General features: G+C 49.8%; 1 protein-coding gene across 1 annotated transcript in view; it reads right to left on the bottom strand.

The window, feature by feature from the left end:
• The window catches only part of TRPM8 (transient receptor potential cation channel subfamily M member 8), a 75,165-nt gene that overhangs the window by 13,213 nt on the left and 42,624 nt on the right, over nucleotides 1–19,328 (bottom strand). Inside the window, exons 17-21 of the mRNA XM_008690303.2 lie at nucleotides 14,476–14,567; nucleotides 13,186–13,327; nucleotides 11,946–12,117; nucleotides 10,622–10,799; nucleotides 913–1,103 (exon numbers count right to left, since the gene is read on the bottom strand). Of these exons, the coding sequence (XP_008688525.1) occupies nucleotides 913–1,103; nucleotides 10,622–10,799; nucleotides 11,946–12,117; nucleotides 13,186–13,327; nucleotides 14,476–14,567 (775 nt within the window). The remainder of the gene's footprint in view (nucleotides 1–912; nucleotides 1,104–10,621; nucleotides 10,800–11,945; nucleotides 12,118–13,185; nucleotides 13,328–14,475; nucleotides 14,568–19,328) is intronic.

Raw genomic sequence — 19,328 nt, forward strand, 5'->3', positions numbered from 1 at the left:
GGTGGCCACAGGACAGAGAGAACCCACCGAGCTGTGAACATTCCTGCCTTCTGGAAGGAAGTGGGTCCCCATCAAGGAGAGTGTGCACAGTGTGGACCCCCGGCATTCGGAGGCTCAGGGGAAGCAGCACCAGAGAAAGGAGGTGAGGAGCCGGCCAGGGAACACCTGAAGGGCCCACCAAGTGCCCACGCAATAAAGGATCAGTTTTACACACGTGCCAGGTCAGAGAACATGGAGCCAGCCTAGAACGGTACCCCTGTTTCTGGAAAAGACTTTCTGTTTCTTCCCCCCCTCCTCCATGTGTTCCAGCCCACGGCGGGTCAGTGACGGCAGCTGGTGGGTGGGAGAGAAGGGGAGTAAGAGAGGAAAAAGCCAACGGCCCACACTTCCTGACCACTGTGCCAGCAGAGAGGGGGTGCAGCAAAAAGGGAAGTCTCCCCCCGCCACCCTCCCCCCGCCAGCCCGAATGGCAATTAAGCGGCTGGTTAATAGACCGGACTGTATTTATAGTAAAGTGACTGTAAGATTTCCTCTTTCCTTCGGAGCAGCCAGAGAAGCCATGAGCTCTGCTGCAGCAGGGCTAACGGCCCCCAGAAGCAAACACAAAGTCACGTTTTGACACCCTGCCATGAATCATGCTTGTTCCATGTCCTATTTACGTTATGATGATGCTCGCCCGAAAGTCATTCCCCCGGAGTAGGACCGTCCCGGCAGATCTGCCACCCTCCCTTAATCTACTCCTTCCCCTCGCGTCATTCACGGGCTGGCCTGGTGCCTGATCTCTCCAGACCCACAGATGCGCCGGGCGGCATAACCAGGAATCATTCCTTCCTGCGGCCACGCGGACCGGGCGCGCTTCCCTGGGACAAGTCACTGCTTTCGATCCCCGGCACAGACGGATAAGCCACTCACAGCAGGCGGAAGGCTCGGCGTTTTTCTCCCTGCAGCAGCACCTGAAGCACTTCTTGACCACCATGTAGAAGTAGGCAAAGACCACGAAGGGGAAGGGGATGTTCAGCCGGTTGCAATACTCCTGCACCAGAAAGTACCTTTGGAACTTCCAGACCTGGTCGTTGTTCTCCTGGACGGTGCCCACAGTGTAGCTGGCAGAAGGGGAGAGAAGGGCAAGCCTCAGCCTTCCACGCGCACCCCACCCCCCGTAAGCACAGTGGTACTGATAACAAGGTATTCCTGTGATTGCTTGGGTCCCGACTAGGACAGGAGGAGCCACACGGAGCCCCGGGCCAGGACAACTCAGCCCCGAGCACTCCTCCACTCGTGCTGAGCCAGGACTGGGTCTGGCTTTTGTGGTTTGGGGTTTCTGTTTTTATCACCCAAAAAAAAAAAAAAAAAAAAAAAATCTGCCCAGTGAACTTCAAAAAAACGTTTTACTTCCAAACCTTTCAAGGATTCCCTTTTCTCGTTAGCCGGTTACTGTGTTAGCCACAACCAGGCCGAAGGTGTCCACTCTCTTAGGAACAATTTGCCCCTCATACGTTGCTAATGGGAGTTTAATTGTAAATAATTTGTGGAGGAAATTTGTTAATACTTATCAAGGGCCTTAAAAATGTTCATCCCTTTGATCCAATGACTTGACTTCTGGAAATCTAAAACTAGGAGGTACTGAGAAAAACATATACATAAACGGATATACAGACACAACTGTCTGTCACAGTCCTGAAAGTCACAGCTGCCCCGGGACAACGGAAACGCTCAACATTAAAGGTATCACCCATCATGGTTAATTGATAAGATTGCATTACACAGTCATTAAAAATAATGGTTATGAATAATTTTTATACTTTGGGGAAATGCTTATGACACATGTTAAGTGAAATAATTAGGCTCAAACTCATACTTACAGCATAATCTCAGTACATAAATCATAAGTCCATCGTGAGCAGCGGTCATCCCTGGCACGCATCGTGAATGCTCTTTATTCTCTGCTGTCTGCTTTCCAAGCATTATGCAGTGGGCATGAATTACTCACATAATTAGAAAAACTGTCCACTGATCAGAAAAATGTCTGATTGCGCCCCTGATTTATCAGTTGCAAATCAAACCGACTATAGCATGGCTGACGCTCATTACGTACCAGACGCTGTACTTATATTAATGATGTAATCTGCAAACAACTCTCTAGAGGATGTAAGTCTTATCATCATCTACGGTGAAGAGATCAGGACACTGAGGCATGGAAAGCGCAGGAATATCGTCTGAGGCTCCCAACTAGGAAATGATGACGCCAGGACCTGGACCCTGCCATCCAGCCCAGCGTCTGTTTGCCCAGCCCCCTTACGGAGTGGAGCATGAAATGTTTTGAGCTACGCTCTATTTCCAAAGGCTTCGGTTGGATACTCAATTAAAGAAAACAATGAAGCATTTTACCATTTGTGTAAGTTCAACCATCCAAGATACTTTTATTGCTGGTATCAAATCACCCCTTTGAGAGCCAAGGAAGGAGCAATCAACATTTGAAATCTCCTATAAGCAAATCCTGACTGGAGATGCATTCAGTTCTCCCAGTTCTGGGTAGAAGCTTCACAGGCCGGACCTGAAGGAGGTGACCGGGCAGAGGAAGCGGATCTGTTTGTTGTGAGACCTCGTGCTTGCCCCACGGTACATTACCATCGAAGACTTAAACACCTCTAAGCAGAGGTCATACACACAAGCGAAACACTAACCTACACACATCACGATTATGGCTTTGCCATCAGCGTGGCTTTGCCATCAGCGTGGCTTTGCTCCTGTGGGACCTGACTGACGAATGGGACGGCCCAGATCCTGGATTCTGAGGGGGGCGGGTGTTAGCAGCCAGTGGCCCATGAACACCTACAACTCAACCATGGGGTGCAGTCTTTGCAGGGAAGGGAATTCACGTTTCTTGAACATCTATCTGTTGCACATAAGCTCCCACACGAGGCACGCAAAGTGGCTGCTTGACTGATTCTCATGTCAGCTCTATGTGGTAGATCTTTTGAGGTGAAACACAGGACTGTATGTAATGAGAGTGCAGCAGAGTGAACCCAGCAGTGAGCCTGCAGTGTCTTCCAAATGTAGGTCAAGTTGCTTTGAGGCTAATTCCGACATCTTTGTCTGTCCTCGCTAGTCCCCGCTGGTTCTGCCTGCAAAGGACACTGCAGGCCCCTCACCACAATGGGGACGATGGTGGACACGCCCCAGATTCATGAAGTCCGGACTAAGAACTTGCCAGAATCAGTCTATTACTTTGCTGACAGAACAAATTCGCCATTCGAATTATCGCCCCTGGGAGTAGCTTAAAATACTATCCTATCTACTAACATAGCTACTGACTGCCCCTTCCATGCCTACAACTTAATAGGCCAACGCAAAAAAGCAACAGCATCCAATTTAATGCATCGAATGTTGTCTTCTCAGGAACTAACAGCTCCTATTGGAGGGAAGGACATTAGCGTGCTAAGAGCAGGGGGAGCCAACTTCTCCGGCCGGTGGGCCTCCCTCCCTTCCTTGGGAGCTCAGCGTGGCACTATTGCCGAGAAGAGTTCCAGTGGGAAGAGATTTGCATCTTGGCTTAGCTGGTCACTCAGAGGCAGTGAAAACATCTCCTATCTTCCAGGTCATCTAGAAAAGGGATTGGCAAACTGGGACTGGGGGCCAACTCCAGCCCAGCCCCACGGTTTTGCAGGAATCACCAGCTTAGAATGGTCTTTCCAAAGCAGAGAGGTGGGGATGGGTGCTTGGTGTCTAGCCGAAGCGAAGACCCTAGCTGGCCCTCGCAGAAAAAGTTGCCGGCCAATCCCCAGTCTAGAATGGATTGGGGCCAAGGCCCACAAACTCAGGCCATCATGGGTAGCATTCGCTAGTCTGAAAAGCTCTGCCTCCTACCATTGCTTCCTGTGTCCATCAGGACAAAGCAGTGGCCTCCCGTTGGAAACTCCACTTCCTCTGTACCGCGGGGCACAGGCGGATCCAGAGAGCTGCCTTCCTTTCCTGGGCAAACTGTAGAAACCCTCATCCACATCCCAGGGGCTGAGAGGGAGCTGGCTGATTACTGGACATTAATACCCCAAAGCCGCTTTGCATAAATAACACATTCCCGGGGCTGGCCATGCTGAGGTTGACGTATACTGAGGCCCACCTTCCCCATATGATAGCAGCTTCCAAATCGTTCTGTCTTTTTTTCCCCAAATTAGGTCTGGACTCAGCCAAAGACACATGAGGGTTCCCCAGGGAAGGCTGATAACTGAGTACGGCCTCAAACTGCTTTGTTAAAATCATTTTTATATTCTTTAGACACTGTCTTCCATGTCTGCAGGGGACAGGCAGCATTCTGGCACCAGTACACGTCCACCCCCCTCAGCAAACCCCAATGTCCAGAGCAGCTCAGAGACCATCTCTCCCAATGGGCTCTGGGAGTCTCCCTGCCAGCCCCCAACCATCCAGAGTCTTCTCGAGAGGGATAACACAATGTCCTCTCGGACCCTACAACTCCAGTGATATCTTGTGCCCTCTGCTACCCAGCTGGTGGGAGATGCTCTGTGATGACTGAGCTCGGTCCCCTAAGACCACCTAGCGCCCTCTTCTGAGCAGGACAGGAGGAAGCGGGAGCCCCCCAACAGGGAGACGAAGTTTCTGAAATTTGCTGACACTGAAAATGTTACCAAGAGATAACAAATGTTCAGGACTCAGATAGCCTTGAACGTAAATGAAATCCAGCAGTACGTTCAAAGAATAATATGCCATGACCAGAGAACAGAGGATGACTAAGTATTAAGATCATTTATAGAATTCATCATTTTCATAATACATCATAGATCAAAAGGGAAAATGTCATTTCGATAGTTGCTAGAAAGTCTTCTGGCAAATTCAACATCCATTTCTGATTAGAAAAAAAAAGAAGAAGTAGGAGAAAAAGAAAGGAGGTTAATAAATAAGAAATATGAGGAACCTTCCACGACATGATAAGAAAAAAAGGAGGGGAAAAAAAGAATTTAGTAAGGAGACTTGTTCCAAAATAAATAAGCAAAACTTGAATGGCCTTCCTACATATCAAAAATTACTTGTTGAAAAAAATAGAAAAAATATCTTTCTCACAATCACAAATGGCTAGGGAAAAAGGTAACCAAAAATCTTCCAGATCCATAGGAATAAAACCATTAAACGTCACCAGCAAATGATGTACATTTGAGTAAATGGAAAATCACACCATTTTTTTCTGGATGGTAAGATACCGTTTTTTAAAGATGCCAGCTTCCGTGGAACAATTCTGCAAAGTTCACATCATCACAATAAAATTGACAAGACTTTTTTTTTTCAGAGGGGAAAGAAAAAAGGATTTCAGAAGACGAGCCTTAGACGCCTCCATATTATTAAATATACAAGAAAAGCCAAAAGGAGTTTTGCATCAGAATAATGAGAGGAACTTGTACAACAGATGCGAAAATAATTTTTTTAAAGTCAGTAATTAAAGCCATTTGGTAGTAAAAACCAAAATAGACTAATCAACAGAACAGAATGTCAAGTCTGCAAAAAAAATCACAAAGGAAAAGTAATTGCTAAAACAATGGCAGAATTTTAGAATAAATTGAAAGACGAGAGACTTGCCGGCTAGATCTCAATCAGGAAACACCTCCTGTCAGCTTTTCACAGATTTCATACGTTTTCCAGCTGTTCCTCCTTCCCCGACACGCCAGCAATATCCGGCCAGAGCTGCCCTGTGACCCTGGGGACCCTGACTTCTGCGGCCTCCCACTGCCCCATCGTGCACATCCTGGTTCCCCTCTCCTTCCACAGCATCCAAAAACAGGCAACAACGTCAACAGTAAGAGACAGCCAGAGATTTCGCTGCACTGAGTTTTGAAGGGCTAACTCGGTTTAGTATTTCGCTATCAGAGTAACACAATTAAGACCATGCCATGTACCTGTCTAAAGACCCAGAGATCTCCTGTCACCTTCACGAAAACGTCCAACTTCTTTAACATGGCATAAATGACACCCAACCCAGCCCCTGCCTACCTTTCCACCTTCCTCAGTGGCTGATTCTCCCCAGACCAGCTTCATCTCCCCCTGCTCTGCCTCCCCTCTCCCGCCCCGGGATGGGCTCTGGGCTCCCAGCAAGGGATCCTCTGAGCAAATGTCCCCTCTGCTCAGGGCTGCTCACCCTAGCCCCAATGTTCTGTCTCGCTTCCTAACCGCCTCCTGTACTCCAGAGTCCCTCTAACAGCCTTTTCAGTGCTGCTTCTATGATACTGTGTTCTAATCTATTAGACTATATTGTTACACTGTATCATTTATTATATTATATTCAATGTATCTGTTTATGTGCCCATCAACTCCTTAACGGCAGAGACTTAACCTCTCTCTGCCTCCAACTCCTCATTTGTAAAATGATAAGAAAGCCACAGCTACACAAAAATGATCGATAATTGAGTGAGGTAACCCATGACGGGCACTTGGACGGCCGGGCCCAGAGGAGTCTCGGTAAACATGGGCTCTTGTTAAGACCACATTATCTACTCTTTTCTTTTTTCCATCCATTTCGAGAGCCCTCCTTAGCCGGGTGAAGGGGCACCAAACCTTTCGTTGGTACCGGGTGATTATTTCCTTTTTTTCTATTTTTCTGCGTATTCATAATGAACACATATTTTTCCTAAGGTTCAAACATATTTGGGTCACAGAAATTAATCTCAATCAGGGCATGTTTGACCAGTCCTCTTTGGAAGAAACGCATAGGGTGGATTTATCTCCAGGACACAGTGCCCGCAAGCATCACAGCTGTGTGTCGAGATGACCCAGAATCATCTACTGACTTCAAGTTCACTTCATGCTCTGATAAGCCACACAGGGCCTGGGATCGATAACTTTAATGCGGAATAATCACAGAGGTTTACATCCATTACCTCTCCCGTTGAATACCATCTGGAGAGCACTCCAACATTGCTTTAAAATTCCCAAGTGCACATTTACGCTACAGTTCCTACGGTTACCACTGTGGATGGCTACGCTTTTACATGAAGATTTGCATGTGGTGCCAGACAGGGCTCGCAGCCCGGGGCCGTGGGCTTGCAAAGCCCAGAACAACGGCCACCAACCACCCTCCGAAACAGCGTTCCGATGATTTAACCCAAGGATGGTAAGGGAGGGGCTCCAGCTGCTCACAAGTTCCCAGGACAGACATTAATGAAGAAAAGACCCCCCGGGTGAACCCAGGACTATTCTAGAAGCCCCCCCCCAGGGAAGGGATGCCCCCAAGTTGTCACACCTAAGCACTGAATAGGGTGACAGTAAGGTACCCCGCCGTGGCTGGGGTCTCCTGAGGAAGAGAGCTGCATCCAGCCTTGAATGGACACCGCTAAGCCGTGTGGCCAGAGCCGTGGACGTGGAGCTGCCCGGCATCCACGTCCTCAACATGAAAATGACCGGCTGGGTTCCAGTCCCTCCTCGCTCCAAGCTCTATCAGTCCACGATTGTAATGCAGATAACGGATTACCATGTGGCGTGGTCCTCGGGAAGGGCTTTTGTGAACCTCTCACAACACGCAGACTCAGGACAGCTCTAAGGAGCCCTCTCCTCGCCGCCTCTCTGAGATTTACCAGATTAGTGTAGCTCGCCTGTCTGGCACGGGGAGCTGTTGGCCCTTTAGTTTAATTTCTGTGGAAATTGTCTCCGTGGTCAGATGTCACAGGGCCCAGCCAGTGTTCGATGTAAAGGTCATGAGGATGCGTCATCACTGTAAAATGGGAGCCCACACCATCCCATTTCCTCTCTGCCCTAGCTTCCCCTGTGAGACCTGCCCTCCCTTCCTGCTCTTACGCGGACATATGATCACCCAGCCTCTGCCACCCGTCTCGGCAGCCCAGACCGGGACACTGTCTAGCTTCCTGACTCCTGAGTCCCTCCCCGGCCACCAGCTGGGAGTGGTGATGGGGAAGGTAGCCTATTCCCTCTTTAAGTCCCTGTGGAAACAACAGCCACAGGATCTCCGTGGCCCAGGCACCTGCCACGGAACAGACATTGTACATCTATGTGATGACGCCCTTGCTGGTCTGTTATTCACCACTGGTGCTTCTCAGGGAGTGTAAGACACAGAGGCCACCTCCTGAGCAATAACTGACTGATGAACTAAACCCGGAAAAGCCCTGTTCTCTTCATCCATCCAACCCACAAGGTGCCAGGTGCTGAGACTGCCCCAATCGCCATCCCCTAGAACTTAACATCCAGAAGGAGAGAAGGTTGTCGCTGCACAGGGGGTGCAAGGAGTCTCTACCCAAAGTGGGGGGGGGGGCATCAGGGACCACTTGGCCAAAGGATGATGCGTAGCTCCTTAGAAGGCAGCGGGACTGGGGCGACAGACCGTCAAGATGGACAGGTAGTCCCGGCAGAGGGCCCAGCACTCACAGAGTGTCGGATCTGACAGATCACCCTGTTTCAGGACAGACACCTGGGTACCTCTCAGGGACAGACAGTGAGAGGCCTGGGTGTGTTCAAAAGCCAGGTCACGGATGGCCTTGGGAAAAAGCTGAAAAGTCTGAAATTTACCCTGAAAGCTATGGGGAAATACTGAAATCCTTCCAGAATTTTAAGTAGAGCAGTGACATTTTAGAAACATGACAGTGTAGAGGCTGGATGGGGGGAGGGCTTCTTTGTACACCAAAGACCAGAAGGCCACTCACTGCTCAGCCTGATAGGGGGGTGACATCCCCAGAGGCACGTGCTCCCACCCAGCCCTGGGCAAAGGGAGGCCACTGACCCTCGTGCACAATCCTTGTGTCTCTCAGGAGCCCAGCACTCTATGTGACAACTGTCTTTTTCTTATTTTTCTTCTAAATTCTGAAGGCAATATACGATCACTGTAACAAGTGCAATACATATTCAATTCTTTTCATTTCTTATTTTTTACTGGAAGGAAATGAGATTATAACATATAAATATTTTTATAAAATATTTTTATATATTTTATAAAAATATAAAAATTAGTCTGCAATTTGTTTCTTATATTTAACAAAATATCATTCTTTCAAGTCAGTAAATAGAGGTCTAGCTTTTGTAAGACCTGCGCAAAACTCGGTCATCTATAACAAGCTTTATTTGACCCCATCAACAGGCACCAAACAATGACCCAACAAGCATCCTTGTATATATGTCTTTAGGATAGAATCCCAGATGCGAGAGAGTTGGGTCAAAGATTTGTGTGTTTTTTCTCCTGATAACTCTTTTCATGTCACTTTCCACAGACTTAGAAGCAATTCACGTTGCTGGCAGTAATGCCCATTTCCCAGCCTCATCCCCAACACAAACAGCTTTTTAAAATTTCTCTTCATCTGATGGGTCCTAGACCAGCATCTTGTCGCCTTCATCGGGCCCTTCCCATCAACAAGATGGCGCCCCTTATCGTGTGATTTTCTGCCATTTGAATTTTCCTTCTGCGAATGGCACTGTCTCCACCAATTTCCTATTGGGTCCTCTTTCTGCTACGAATCTGCAGAAGCTCTTTCTACATTAGGAATCAAAAGTCTTTGGCCACCGCACATTCCTGCCATTCCATCACTTATCACCTTCACCTTCAACCCTTGCTTTACGAAATCAAAAGTCTTACCTTGTCTTTCCTAGTTTCTGGGTTTCTGATTTTGACTGAGTGTTTCTCTTCCACCCCAAGGTTTAACAACGATATTTCATTGCTAAGTTGTCTGTCTGTGCTGGGATCACGTATTCAAAATAGGTACCTACCTTAAAGCAACAACATACTATGGTTCTCTCACTTTAACTACCCCCAGAACCCCTGGAACCCCTGGAACCTTCCAAAGAAGGATGAAGGGAAACGAAAATCATGACTTCTCAAAGTAGTGAGGAGAATCACCAAAGGCAATAAACGTTTCCTAGAGTCACCGTCGTCCTCTCCCTCTCCCTCATTAGACATGAGCCCCAAAGGAAAGTCACTGTTATGACTCTGCTCTTGTGATCTGTATTTAAACTGAAAAATTTCGGGTGCCTGAGTGGCTCAGTCGGTGAAGCGTCTGCCTTCGGCTCAGGTCATGATCTCAGGGTCCTGGGATGGAGTCCCACGTTGGGCTCCCTGCTCAGCAGGGAGCCTGCTTCCTCTCCACCCTCTGCCCCTTCCCTCTGCTCATGCTTTCTCTCTCTCTCACCAACTCTCTAGTTTGCTCTCAAATAAACGAATAAAATCCTTAAAAAATTTCACTAAAAAAAACTGTAAAATGTCACAGCAGCAACTAACTAGAGGCTGAGTCCTTTAAACCCCAGAATCCACGCCACCGAGTCCCCAGGAAACAAGGAGGCTGGGGAGGAGCCACGCCACGCTGCATCAGCACCACACCCACGTCGTGGCGCTCAGGGAGACGACTGGATGCCTGCCAGACACACGGGGGCTGAACACACTGGCGGGCGTCACAGGTACCTGGCTGTGATGTCATATAAACCTACAGCACAGCTAACCGGGACATACCTTATTTTTAACATAGTCCCTTTAAGACCGCAGCCCCTGCAGACCACCCGCCCCCAAGCTCTCACACAAGCTGCTAAGGGCGGACCTTCATGGCCTCGCTCCTGGCTCCTGCGGCCCCACCTGGCGCACGGCCTGTCACACCGCGATCACCCGAGACACGCGTGACAGGGCACGTACCCAAACATGGCCACGAGCAGGTTGACCAGCAGGATGTTGGTGGAGAGCATGTAGATGCATACGAGGGGGATGGTGATCCACTCGGGGAACCGAGGCAGGTTGTGCTCGTCCAGCTCCACACACAGTGGCTTGGACTCATTCCCGGTGAAGGTGCAGTGGGCAAAGTCGTACGTGGTGCCTGAGGACGGAGAAACCAAAAGGCAAAGCGAGGACCCTCTGGAGGGGGGAGAACTACAGCACCGTGGGGTGGGGGCAGGGGGCGCCAGACAATGATGATGTAGTGAGGACGGTGGGAAGGGGGGGGATGGTAACAAGTGGTCGGGTTTCACCGTCGTTGAGGAGATAAAATCAACCAAATGGGCTGAGGAATTGGAGACGAGGGATGAAATCAGAGGAGATGTCAAGGACGGGATCCGCACCTCTGCGTGAGCAGTAGCGCCAGACCCTAGAATGGGGGCCTTGGAGAACGTCCACGTCCGCACAGAGGACTAAAGCCACCGGGCTGCAGGGCTGTCCCAAGGATGACATGCGCTCCCTTAGGTAAAATGGTGAGTACGTGTGCAGAAGGGAAATAATGTTAACGAGGTGCCTTCCCAGCAGCGCTCGGGAAAAGAGCTAAGGTCTTGGGAGAGGCTGCGGCTGAAGAGGCCAGGACAGCCTGAGGCTACAGGGGTAATGGAGAAAACACCAGGGAGCTGAGAAATGCGACCAGTAGGGCAGGGGGAACATCGGGATCATCGTGTCCCGGCAGGACAGAACACGACAAGCTCAGGCTATCGTCAGCATCATAAAGATGCTTTAGACGGCTCATTCAAGATGCACGCTGGTCTGCACATGCCCCGCACTTTCCTCACGCAAGCCGGGCGTGTGCACATTAATGCCATCTGGGCCACCGCCATCCTGCCTCTAAAACAGGCCCGGCACGGGCTAAGGCCAGAAGTTGAAATGTCAGGTTCCTGAGCAAAATTTTCAATATTGCTCTTTTGGAAATAAATGGGCACCCAGTTATTTAAGAGAGTACAACTCACAACCGCCATTTCTACACTAGTGAGTTTCGTTTCTGTCAATTGCCACATCGCTGTTGAAAACATAAGAAACGCTATTTTCAAGAAGATTCATAATCGCAGACTAACACTGTTGGACACATCGGCAAGGCGGACCTAAAAATCCCGCTCAGACACAAAGAAAGGGTTGAGAGGGTCAGCGTTCACTCCCTGGTATTGGCCCAACTCCTGCTGTGGGTCAGAGCGGGGAGCCCTGGGGGCTGGTTCTAGAAGCAACCGCCAACTCCCAGATGTCCCCTCCCAGGCCAGGTCAGGCTCACCATCCACGTCGCTGGGCACTTGGCCGAACATGGCCAGGTAGGGCTCGTAGATAACCGAGCGGAATATCCACCTCCAGCGATGCTCATTTTGCCTGAGGATCCCTTGCCTGGCCACGCCGAAGGCCACCATCCACACCGCAAAAAGGAACAGGAAGAAGAACACGTCGATCAGCTGTCAGGGGGACAAGAGAAGGGAGTCAGGTCTGTGCCGGGGTGGCTCGTCTGCTCATTTGACCACAGGGAAGGGCGGAGGTTCTAGTCACCCAGTGTTCTCCCTAATTTTAAGAATAGCCATGGCCACCTTGGGGTCTTGGGACATCTATCTTCTGGAATTAAAACTGATGCATTTTTGCTTGTAGGTCTCCAAACCAGCTCGGCAACAGAAACTTTCTGGATGAGGGACCAGCTTGAGAGCAGAAGAGGGACCCAACTCGGAGTACCTGTCCTTCTCTCCGTCTCATCACGTTCACATTCCTGAAATCCCTCCATTGGGTCCTCAGTACTTTTTTTTTTTTTTAAAGAAAATAAAAACTATCTTTATGAGACAAGAATGCACAGTTTCATTTTTTTTAATTTTTGCACACACAGCATGACTTCATGGTGACTTGATGCCTCAGATATGCTTTGAATTAAAACCACAAACTCAAAAGAACCCCAGTGTTGGAAAGCAACCTCCAGATGAGCTAATTCAAACGCCCATCTGATTTAAAGACAGAAGCACGGGAGGTTTGGGTCATCTGGAAAACAAGCTTAGGAAACCAACATCGTCAGTGTGTAATTATCTTTCCCTTAGACGTCCCTATGAAAGAGGGCTGGTAGCGTTTGTCCAACATCTCTACTACGTGGCTGTAGAACTGAAGCCCTAATCCGCTGCACACCGCCAGACAAACATACTAACCTCCATGGTCCACATCTGTAAAATGGGTATAAACATCCCTATCCTGCCTATGCTCTTACTGAGCTGTGACTCAGTTTGGCTCGTGACTCAAATGAAAGCGCCTGGTAAAGAGGAAAATCGGAATAGATACCTTTCTTCGCAATGCGCTTAACTAACCTCTTGCTCCTACTAGTCATCTTCTGTTAAATTTTAAGCTGGGAGAGGCCCCTGATGAGAAACACATCAAGGAAAGCAAACCTTACCAACTGTGACATGTCTACGGGCAAAACCCATCTACCGACCACGGAAGAAACTCTGGGTCTAGCAAGCAGAATGGCAACCACAAATATTCTCCATGCTTACCATCCTCTGCAACATTATAATCTTGGGTCCCAAATTTCTGCTTACGGTGAAAATGTGGATCAGCCTTAGAGTGAATATAATGTAATCCAGGCAAAAGATGACTCGTCCGGAATACAAAGAGGTTTTATTAGAAGGGTGGAGCCTATGGAAGGAAGGGGAGAACGTGTGAGATATTGACAAAACAGTTCAAAATTTTGTTTTTTATTAAAAAAAAAAAAAAAGCAAATACAAAGAAAGAGAGTCAGGGCCCTGGGACTGAGTGGAAACAGGCCAAGGACACCACCTGTCAGTCACTGGTCTTCTGCTCCCGTGGCCTCCAGGAAAGCAATGACATTGCATAAGACAGAGTTTCAGAAGTTCCTGCCCTGGAATCCTTCATCACCCAACACTACTACTTCAGGAACCCAGTCACGTTATCGCTAACGCCCTGGTCCCCGTGGCCCCTGCAATAATCCCAATCTCCATCCCTGCCCAACCACCTGGGAAAGGGCTCTGCCAGGCTTCCCCTAGGGAGACCTCCCTCACTCACACCAGATCATTTGATTAGCTGACCCCCCAGTAAAGTGTTCGTTGAAAACCATATATGCCTTCTACCTGGAATTCTCTAGAAATCATGGGGTTCAAATGCTGAACCCAAGCAGAAAGGAAAATCATTGGAGGGGGAAACTGAGTTTTTACTCACTTCCAATTGCAGAGCGAGCACGGGTAGGTGTAAGTATGAAGAGTCAGGCTTCTCTGCCAGGGGACGCCATGCACGCAGCTCAAGTATGACCACGAGCTTTACCTTGAAGCTGCCTGGGGAAGGTGGGCCTGGGGGAAGGCGCGCATGGGCAGTGTAAGCCACAGTCTGGGCGTGCCTCAATTTCTCTACCACGTGGAGTACACATTGCTTTTCAACAGTGATTCTAGATTGGTTTTTCTTCTCCTATACTCTGGCTCTGGGAGGACAGGTTCCATAGCCAGCATCCAAGCAGAAGTGCATTTTCAAAGATAATATGGTTCTCCTGGATTTCTAATCATCTCCTGCAAATTCTGTCCGTGCCAAGAGAAACACTGTGAAGAACTTCTCAGGCAGAGATCACCAGGAGGGGGAAGAGAGGAGATGCAACTGGCCAACCAAGCTGTGTCTTGAAGAGGACGAGACAATGGCGTTTACAACAATTTCAAAATGGGGGCAAAGAGAAAACAGGCTCATCTTGGGCTTGAAATATCAAAGATCTCTTCTTCACCCCTCCACCCAAGAAAATCCAAAAACACCTGAAACTGGGAAAGGTGGTGAGACCTACTTACCGAAACACAATGCCTGCTATGAAGTAAAAAAGCCCAAGCGTGTCCATGACATTCCACAGGTCAGTGAAATAATTCACCCCATTCATGTACCACTGCAGCACAGAAAGGGACAGAGAGAGAACATCAGCAGCTGGGAAACACCGACTGCTTCCAGGTTTGTTTTTTTTAAATGCTCACACATTTTTGTCCCAGATCCTTTTTGAGCCAACAGCATGCCCTACCACATGCCCCATGATATTCCAGGGGAATCGGAAAGTAGGTTGCATGCTCGCTGTTCCATTCTGCGTGTGTTGCTGACAAAGTCAGAAGAGGGACTCGTGCATCCTTACTGTTCTTTAGAGATGAACCCACAGACAGTGGGCCCAACCTGTATGGGCAAATGTGGAATACCCAGGCCACCCAGTGCAGTGGTATAAGCTGTGCACTGCACAACTCTGGAGGGTATTATCCATACTGTCGTCATCACAGATTTATAAATACTTTCATACTTTATCGTAAATCCTTTACCATTAATACTTTTTGGCACATGGCAATAAAACATCATGATAAAAGGATTTTTTAAAAATTTGCACACAGGTGTTCTATGTGGCACCTGTGAGGGCAGATGTGTTCGCAGAAATGACTGACTCGAGAACAGTGTGCCTCAGTGATCCTTTCATCACTTGTGCATATCGGCTTGATTTCTCGGGAAAAAGCATGTCAGGAGGTAAACAGAAAGAATGATCCAGTAGAAGGCCACATCTGGACAGCCTCGGTGAGCTGTCTGCTGGGCCTGGGGGCTTCCCGGGGGGACCTCAGACCCTCTCATTCGTCCATCCATTTCAAACACATTGACTGAGAGCCCACAGGATTCCAAACACCTCTGCTGGCTCCCGGCACACAGGACATCAGATCAGGTGTGACACGAATTTTCAAGGAAGCTACTGGCCCCGGGGCAAAGGCAGTCATTAGACATCCTTAAAATGAAACGTGGTCAGGCCTGGAGGGGAGGTGGGACAGGGCCCAAGCGAGCTCAGGTTAGGAAACCAGTGGACTGCCTTTTGGGAGGCAGGGAACCAAAGCCAGGGAAGCGTCGTCAACTCAAACCTTTTGATTTCCCTAAATGAACTTAACCACTCTGGTCCGTCGGATACTCAGATATCGCGTTTCCTATTCTGTCCCCGGAAACAAGGCATGGGGGCAAAAGCTAAGGAACTTGCCTGAGGCAGACGGCCAGCAAGTGGCAGCCTCAGGGGTTCTGGGTCTCAGAGAGTTTCATCTTGTCAACATCACACTGCTTCACTGCATCCCGCAGACATCCTACAACTTTAGACTGGGAAGGGATTCAAGACACATCATCCGTTTCTCAAGAAGTATGTCCTTTTCTTCATTTATAAATGCAAACAGCAGCTTTGGCGGACGAGGGTGGGGAGGGCCTTATGCAATCAAGCATCAAGGAAATAAAATCTCCCAGCCCCAAGGTAACCATGCTCCTCTGGGGGATGGCTGAACGGGTGGGTCGGGAAACGGAGTCTGCATCCCTCACCATCCCTTGGGGTGGTCCCAGGCTCACGGATTACCCACCAAGAACCATCTGCAAAATGAGAGGGGGTGGACAGGCCCTACCTGACACCTATTCCCCCTCTAAAACCCTGGTCTGGGAGGCAGATACGTACAGGGCAAGCAGCAGCCCCAGCCCCACTCAGCCTCTCCGAATCCTGGCCTGAGCAATGGGAAAAACCTTAAATAGATTGATTCTGGGGCTTGGAGGCACCCCTGCAGTGAGAAAGCATTTTTTTTTTTTAATGAATAGAGGCCTCTTTTCTGAATGGAATGACAGAGGTGGGCTATATTCATAAAATGCCAGAACCACATTTCACCGCATCTTTCAGGATTTGGGGATTCAATGAGCCTTAAGACTGAACAGCGCTTTTCATGAAGGGATGGTGGAACTCGTCTCCTGTTACATAAACATTCACGATTTGATTACTGGACATTTGTACTTATGGACTGTGCTGCTTGAAAATTTCAACCTCGTATATTTTATCTGCCCCAGGGAAGGAGACGTAAGGAAAGTACGCTTTGTGATACCCAGACACCACCTAAAACAGGTAACATCCTGCTCAGTTCTCTTTCTCTCCTAACAAGTGTGAACTAGGTTCATTAAGACAGCCCCAGGTCAGCAGAGGCGGTTCCCGGAGGAAACAAACAGGATTCCAGCCGCAGGAGCCTGCAGCCAGAAGAGAAACAGCGACCCCGAGCGTCGGATTCCTTGCAGGAGGAGAATCTTGGAGGCCACGTCCCGCAGTCCGGCTCACAGACTGCAGGATCAGCTCTCCCGCAGCAGCGCTGGACTTGAATCCCTGCTTCCACCCCTCAGCCCAAGGTGCTCCTGTCTCATGGCCTTAGTACACAGGATTGCTGCATTAAACCAGTCCGTTCAAAAGCGATGTTTAAAAGGAAAGAGAAGAAACATTTGCCCAAAGCTAACGCCTGCGTTATCACCCTCCCCATCACATATCACCCGTTATAAACGTAGACAGAATAGGGGGACTCAGCCAGAACCTGTGGGCGTCACCTCCTCCCAGCAGGCCCCTGGAATGACTGGGATGTGCATTACCTTACCCAGGCACCTCTGCAGCCCACTTCCCTCCCCGAGGGGCCTGCCCACCTGCCCACCGTTCGCTCTACTCAGTGTTCCTGCTCTGGGCAGCACTTCACACTGCTCCTGGGCAGCACTTCACACGGGCCCTGGGCAACACTTCACACTGTTCCGGGCAGCACTTGACACTGGCCCTGGGCAGCACTTCACACTGCTCCTGGGCAGCACTTCACACTGGCCCTGGGCCGCACTTCACACTGTTCCTGGGCAGCACTTCACACTGGCCCTGGGCCGCACTTCACACTGTTCCTGGGCAGCACTTCACACTGTTCCGGGCAGCACTTCACACTGCTCCTGGGCAGGGTCCTTCTCCAAGCAACATGCACTTGTCCTGAATCTCCTTTGAGTAAATGACTTACTAGTTAAATGCACATAACACATAGTATGGAGATGTTTGTGACCCAAGGTCTTCAAATTTCACATTTCAAATCCTGTAGGCCAAACCCCCAGTAAACGTACAACTCATTGTGCAATGCTGTTCTCTCCTTGGAAGCTCCCAGAAATGACCCTGCCAATCCTCTTTAACTGGCAGAAAGCTCAATGAGGACAGAGATATTTGTGTGTTTGGTTCATTGCTGTATCCCCAGTGTCTAGAATAGAGCCTGGCACCTAGTAGGTGCTCATTAAATAATTAAAAGGCAGAATGCATGAAGAGTTTGGCATACGCCAAGACGTGTCTCCCTACGTCGTCCCTCCATGCCAAGCCCTGTCCTCTAAAGCAACCCAGAATAAGTCCTGTCTCCAAGCCTCATGACTTCTTTCGATGCCTAGAGGAACCAAACCATGTCTAGACTTTCACAGCAGCTTCTGTGCCTTAGCGCGGTGAGGGAGACACGGTCAGGTCCGAGACTCATGGAGAAATAACAGGGAGCATGAATGAGGAGTGGGAAAAGCAAGAAAAGAACTTTTTACTTTTTACCAGCCATTGCAAGAGGCAGCCCCCCACGGCACCTCTGCTCCAAAGGGAACCTCCGAGCCCCTGCACGCCGGGCTTCCCGCATCTGCCTCGCTCTGGCCTCGCGAGCCACCACTGTGGCTCCCTGCGCGCTCCCAGTCACAGCACAGCTCTGGAAGTGAATTAGGAAGACCCTGGCTCGTCAGCTCATTTCTTAAAAAACATACACACACCTGCCAGAAATACGTCAACGGCAACCCGTGTGCTGGCCCGGAAGGGTCAAATATGAATCAGAAACAAACAGCTGCACTGGGCCGTTTCCATGCCGCCCTCTGCTGGGCAAGAGCGGCGTGTGCGTGAGCAGCTGGAGAAGCGCCCAGGGACCACGCCACGGAGCTGCTGCCGGACGAGACCCACGAGGCTGCCACGTGAGGCGTCGGGGTTGCCTGCTCCTCGCAGTCACCTCTCGCAGTAGGGAGATGCCCGTTTAGAGAGGAGGAACCGAAAGATCAAAGAAATTAAGTAAATTCTTACCATACTGTCTATGTGCAATTTCTGCTGCTTTTTGTGCCCATCCCCATTCCCTCTTTTTCTCTCTCTCTCTCTCCCATGATTCCCCCCCCAGGCTATGACTTCACTGTTACGTGATCCTATTCAGTGACTGCATTTAAGGTGTCGGGCTGGTCACCTGATGTGAAGAAACCAGAACCGTCGAGTGTGCTGCTCTAGTCTCTACAACCCCGTGCCTCTCCTGGCACCTGCACTGTTCCCCGGAATGCACACCAAAGCCCACAGAATCTCCGGGTTCATGTGTGTGACTCAAACCACCTGCAGGGCCTCCTGGGGGGCCACTCCAGCTCCACCTGCCTCCACAGGCCCACCAAGGCTCTGGAAGCGGCCTCACTACAGGATGGACATGGCAGCTGGAAGAATCCCCCTCCGCGGTCCACGGAGGACAGAGCTCCACCGGCTCCCGAGCGGCAAAGCCTTCCAACCTCACCGTTTACCCCCTTCCTCTGCAAAAGCCGCACTGGGAATGCCGCCTTTCTCTCTTTAGTGTGCCTGTGAAACGCCGTGGACCACACCTGGGAGTGGAGGACGAGGAGGAAGGCAGGAGCCCGGAACCCAGCCGCACCGGGTTAGGAGAAGGAACTCGCCTGACCTCGTGCAGAGCCCGCTCCTCCGACGGTGTTCGGGAGACTCCCAGGAAAAAGGGTGCTGTTCCCTTACTTCCTCACGTTGGCCTGGGCCCATTCCTGCTTTAAATGTTGAATCTCCTTCCATCTTTGCTTCTCTCCAGCATGATACCCCCCCCCC

The sequence above is a fragment of the Ursus maritimus genome, unplaced genomic scaffold, assembly GCF_017311325.1.
Source record: "Ursus maritimus isolate PB19 unplaced genomic scaffold, ASM1731132v1 scaffold_1, whole genome shotgun sequence".
NCBI lineage: Eukaryota > Metazoa > Chordata > Mammalia > Carnivora > Ursidae > Ursus > Ursus maritimus.